Raw genomic sequence first — 6,000 nt, forward strand, 5'->3', positions numbered from 1 at the left:
ACCGACCGCTGTCACAGTTTCGTTTGTCAAACCCTTAAGGTTTTCTTGTTCCTCGCTGGTGCGATTCGTCTTCTTCAGAGATCGCGTTTGGCAGTACTCTTTCCTTCTATGAAAGTCCATCAATTACCTCCAAAAAGCTAAATGGAAAAAAATTATCTATCATGGTCTGCTGCCGTTAAAATGTGGTTCCTTGACCAAGTGCATTATGACCACCTTGAGCGAGATGAAAGTCATGTGCCTATTGAAAAAGCTTATGAGTGGAAACAAGCAGATTTTCAGTTGTGTGCCCTGTTATGGCAATAAGTGAAACCCAAACTTCTTATATTTCTGAGGATTTTCAAAACTTGTCACTCATTTTGGATGAAAGCTCAAAGCATTTATGCCAAGGATATTCAACGTCTTTATGACACTGTAAACAAACTTGTATCTCTTAAAAGAGTATTTCATACACCTCCAATATTTCATCTTGCAGCTCCAAAAATTACAATTTTAACATTCTAACATCTCATCATACACTTTTAGCTTTTTCAAAAATTTCATTTTGAGTGTTTTACCCTGCACCTCCAAGATTTCATCTTACACTTTTAATTTTTTTAGATTTTTTTTAAACCTTAGTAAATGATTTTTTAAATTTTTCTCTTCTTTATTAAAGTAATCATACAAATCTTTAACACTGCATCCCTCTAACAAATTTTTAAAACTTTTTTTTTATTTATAATTTAATAACTATTTAATTTAATTTAAAAATCTAATATAATTTAGTATATTTTAATAAAAGTAAAAAAAAATATAAAATCTGATTTAATATATATAAAAATATGAAATTATATTAAAATATTAAATTAAATTAAATTATTATTAAATTTTAAATAGAAAATAAAATTTAAAAAAAAATAATCATCGGATATTCCGATATCATAGTTATCGGATTTCCAATTCCGAAAAGAAAATTTTTATAAATTTGTTTTTTATTTACAACTTATTAACTATTTTATTTAATTTCAAAATTTAATATTGTTTAATATATTTTATATTTAAATAACTATTAAAATATAATTTATATTATTATAATAATAATGTTAAAAAAATTAAAATTAACATATTCATAATTAAAAAATCTAAAAATTTTGAAATCTTATTTCATTAATTTAATATTTTAATATAATTTAATATATTTATATATACTAAATCAGATTTTATATTGTTATTTTTATTATTTTTGTTTCTTTATTTTTATTATTATTACTTTTATTTTAATTATTTTAATTTTAACTTTTTTAATATAACTATTATAATAATACAAATTATATTTTAATAATTATTAAAATATGAAAATATATTAAATAATATTATATTTTTAAATTAAATTACATATTTATTAAATTATAAATAAGAAACAAAGTTTTAAATTATTTTATGTGCAGGGTTACTTTAATAAAAAAGAGAAAAAGTTAAAAAAATATTTACTAATTAGAAAATGATTCCTTTTGAAAAAATTGGAAGAGCAGGATAGAGATGAGATGTCAAAAGGTTAAAAATGAAATTTTGAAAGGTGCAGGAGATGAGATGTTAAAAGGTTAAAAATGAAATTTTGAAAGGTGCAGGAGATCTTGAAGGTGTAGGATGAAACACCCTTCTTAAAATGACAGATCATGATATGGTGTCTTTCATGACTGAAGCCCAATCTACTGTCAGAGAAGTCAGGATGTTTTTGGAAGACCCATTAGAGGATATCAATAAAAAAAACTAAAAATTTTACATGGTGTTAATCCTTCATGCCCTACATCCCAATTTTGATCATCTTAGAGATCAACTTCTGACTAGTCATGAAGTCCCCTCCATGGAAACATTGACCACTCGCCTTCTACGTATCCCAATACCTCAAACTCAAAAAGCGCATGAACTAGTACAGTCATTTGTCATCGTTGTCACAAAAGAAAGAGAAGAACGTGACACTAGAGGAGGACGACGAGGAGATCAGAAACATCCTCAATGCATATACTCCTTACATGTTTTTTCTTTCAAAACTGTCAATATTTCAAAAACTAAAATTTCTACTTCCAAGACTAAAACTTCCACTTCTAAATTAACCAAGATTATGAATATTAAGAATATCTACAATTAAAGTCTAACAGTTTGACACAACCATCTCAATAAACTTACTAAATCGATTGTCTTAAATACGTAAGTATTACTGATTTAATTTCTACACTAAAATGAATAAATTATTGAGTATTTAGATTTTATACTTTGAAGTAAGTTTTAGAAAATGTAATTAGAAATTTAGCGGGTGAACAAGAAATTCCTTGAATAGGAGGTTAGAAAATTTGAGTAGTACAACAATTAAAGCGGAGTAAAATTATAAGATATTAATCGTCTCCCCAAGCCTCGTCTCTCAATTTTTGCCTGGTCACTATACGTTCCTTCCTATCATTTTCTTGCTTTCTATATTCTCGGGACCCTACGCTTGTGGATGACAATTTTAAGCCCATACCATGAGCAATAAGCCTCTGCGCTGCTTGGGCTGAAGTTTTCGGCCGTTGTCGTGGTGGTTCCAGGTCTGAATGAACAATAAACACAGCTAACACATGTAAGGAAAAATACATAATTCTCACATTAATTGATAGAAAGAGCAATAAACACGTAATTTGCTTTTCATTCATCCAAAATTTAAAGATTTAATATCTAGCTTTTTTTTCTATAGGTATTATCACTTTATAAATCTCATTAGTTTCTTTATCCAAAATACGATAAAAAAGAAGTTATATAATAAACAAGTTTAAATTAATACACTTGAAATCACTAAATCAATCCTTAGATCAATTCAATGAAATACTACCATACGGAAGAAATCACACAATATAGGCAAAACACACTAATATTATGAATTCCTAAAAGCTTCATAGCCTTTTAACATGACTATTCTCAGGTTCCCAGCATTTCAATTTTAAAAGTAAATCCATAACAGAATTTTAATGTAAACTTGCAGAAACACAATTTTAGCGCGCCTATCTGTTCACATTTTTATTTTATTATTTTTCTTTCGTTCTACAATTTACTTGAGAGAGCACAGTGGGCACAATCAATTGTAACAGTTAGTAAGTTTTTTGGTAAAAAGAGCACATAATCATTTCTAAGAGAGTTACTTTGTACTCATTTATATTTTGTGTTCACATTATTTCCTATTTTATCCTTTAAATAGTATAAATAATGTTGTACAGTAAAATTTAGGAACAAAGACGTCAAAGAAAATGTGTACATGAAACATGGATGCCTTTATATATCGGTAAACCACCCTGAAAGGAAAACAGTTAAGTAAGGTACCTCTTGCTTTAATTGAAGTAAGGAGAGTATCATCTTCATCAAGTATCCTCGTGGTGAATGAACAACGAACACTGTTTAGAGCCTCAAGTGCTGCATTGTATATTAAAGGTATTGAATGGCCACCTGATCAAATTAAAGAGTATAGAGACCGAAAACAATGTACCAAAACTGATGCACTATTAACAGTAAATCACAGGAACTCATTTCTTTTAGAAAAAATAATGTAGAAATCATTAGCTTACAGAAAATTCAGCCATTCATCCGAAGAAGAAAAGGAAAAGGTCATAACAATATGTCATGCCTAGCTTCTATTTGTTGGTGATCAGCGATGACAAAGATGTCGTTGAAGGGAGAATCCTTTTAATTAACACTCTTCTTAATACACAGTGCTTATATCATCTCATATTTTTACAGAAGTGACTAGCATGATAGCTATCTTGAAGAACTGTTACATGATCCCACAACCACTCTGTTTTTCAATATGAAAAGTAAGTAAGAAAGTTCAAAATCTCTTTCTTTTGAATGATGGTGGCATCATTTAAATAATGTGAATCTTCAACTCCCATGCTCATCAGATCAATGCAAATTTCAGATTTCACCATTTACAAAGTTATTTACACAAACAACCAAATATTAATGTTCATTTTCATAAAGATACATGTATCATCAGTCCTCCAATTTCAATGTTATTGTATCTAAAACCCAACTTTAGCCACATGCAACCTAGTTCACCATCATAATGCATACAGAAAAACACCCATATTTTTGTAAATATCATGATAAGTATTGCATAAGAAAAACAAATTATAAATCAGGTAACTTTGCAATTACCAACTGAGGGTGTTCGAAATACTGCAAGTGCAACCGTATCATTAACCCAACGAATCACAAATCCACGGTCTTTGAAGTCCTCAAAAAGCTTCTCCAGCTCTGTTGTCCTAGTACTTGGTGAAAAATCAGCCAGAACAATAACATGGCTTGTACCATATTTTGCTGAAATGACCAACCAATAATCATAACCCGAGAATTTTATACAATATCTTGTAAAGCCTAAAGCTAGCAGAAGGGTAGATTACATCTTAAAAGAGCACTGAAACTCTGGAAAAATGAACATTATGATCTGGTGTAGTAGAAGGAAATAACAATCAAATCAACAAGCACGCTACACACCATTGCATATGCAAAATAGTTGCTGTGGCACAAAATACGCATATAACTGGTTTTTTCCTCATAGATTGAAAATCCATGACGTATTACTTACTGCTTTGTACATCTCTATTATCTTCTGAATTACAGGGTGTCTCGCCCTGCTCAACATCATCGACCGATCTATCAAGTAACTGATCACTATAAAGCTCTTGTTTCTCATAAGAGAATGTCCCTCTTCCACGCCTTTTTGGGATTCCACTTTTGGCATTCTCCAATTTAAGATTTAATTTTCCAGATACACTATCTGAGGATACCGTGGGAAGTAACTCATCAGGTTCAAGATCAGCTATTGCTTCCCAATCTGTAAAAACAGTTCTCAATACCATTTACATTGCACAATTGCAATAACACATGATTGTAATAATAAATACAATTATTCAGATGACGACTTTCAATCATTACTAATAATTATTCAGACTCTCGCACAACTTGCTATCATTAGCTTTCCTTTCTTTATTTCACACTGAAGGCACAAAAACATTCGAAATACACACGATAAAATGAAGAGTACTTTGAGAATTGTTTCATTAATTAGTTACGGTTTGCTTATATTTTGTTCTAACAATCCCGTACAATTTTTTCCCACTTTTGAGATAATTATGAGAATTTGGATTTGAACCTAATTTAATTTCAAAAGTAATCTCACGAAACAAGAGTTATCTCCCAATTATATACATTGTTTTAGCCATATTACTAGTTCATATGAAATCTTCAGCTCACTCCATTTTGACGATGTAAATTTTGTGATAGGGTACGTCCATCAGTAATAGAAAGATAATTGCATACCGTATAATTTGAGTTTTACCTAATTTAACTCCAAAAGCTAACTCCAAGTAATGTCTCTACTTATATAAACTATGCAGCCAAGTCCATGTGTAATCTGAGACAGCAACAAAAACATCTCGTACCTTCATCGGAAGAACCGCCGGCGGCGGAGGTTTGAGCAGTCAACTCCGCATGGTTTTCTACGTTTCCATCAGAACGACGCGAAGCAAACGTGGTCGGTTTAACGACTCCATCCTCGTTGGAATCTTTCGGAACTTGGTCGCCGCTAAAGGAATTGAAAATCAACAAATTCGTGAGTCGAAGAAATGGAAATTATGAAACAATTGTAATACATAGAAGATATAGAGAGAGGTACGAAGAATTGGAACTGTGAAGTTGTTTGAGGACAGAAGCGCGAGATTGAAGGTGATCGGCTTTGAGAGAGAAGCCTTTGGAAGAGTAAAGGTCGGCCAAGTCGGAGAGAGCAGAAGCCAAGGGAAGTTGCGAAGCAGAATCGGAAGGGTTTAGGGTTTGGACCACTGATTCGAGGAGTGAGATTGCGGATTCCACGTCGCCGGCGTCTACTAGGTCTTCAACCTTTTCGCTCCAGTTTTCATTTCCTTTCTCTTTCTCCATTGCGATTCCGATTTCCAAACTCTCAGCAACCAGTAAAATCAACACGACTTGTGCTGCAACTGTGGA

General features: G+C 31.3%; 1 protein-coding gene across 2 annotated transcripts; it reads right to left on the reverse strand.

Moving 5' to 3' along the window:
- Window positions 1–2,282: 2,282 nt before the first annotated feature.
- Window positions 2,283–6,000, reverse strand: LOC108338984 (uncharacterized). 2 transcript variants are annotated; one of them, XM_017576088.2, is made up of 6 exons: window positions 5,675–6,000; window positions 5,442–5,584; window positions 4,586–4,834; window positions 4,156–4,317; window positions 3,325–3,414; window positions 2,283–2,560 (listed from the first exon to the last, which is right to left on the reverse strand). In XM_017576088.2, the coding sequence occupies exons 1-6, from the start codon at window positions 5,932–5,934 to the stop codon at window positions 2,370–2,372; spliced, it is 1,095 nt and encodes a 364-aa protein (XP_017431577.1). In that variant the 5' UTR covers window positions 5,935–6,000; the 3' UTR covers window positions 2,283–2,369. The 2 variants fall into 2 exon arrangements, with proteins under 2 accessions (XP_017431577.1, XP_017431576.1); XM_017576087.2 differs by having other exon boundaries at window positions 3,325–3,447.

The sequence above is a fragment of the Vigna angularis genome, chromosome 5 (genome assembly GCF_016808095.1).
Source record: "Vigna angularis cultivar LongXiaoDou No.4 chromosome 5, ASM1680809v1, whole genome shotgun sequence".
Taxonomy (NCBI): domain Eukaryota; kingdom Viridiplantae; phylum Streptophyta; class Magnoliopsida; order Fabales; family Fabaceae; genus Vigna; species Vigna angularis.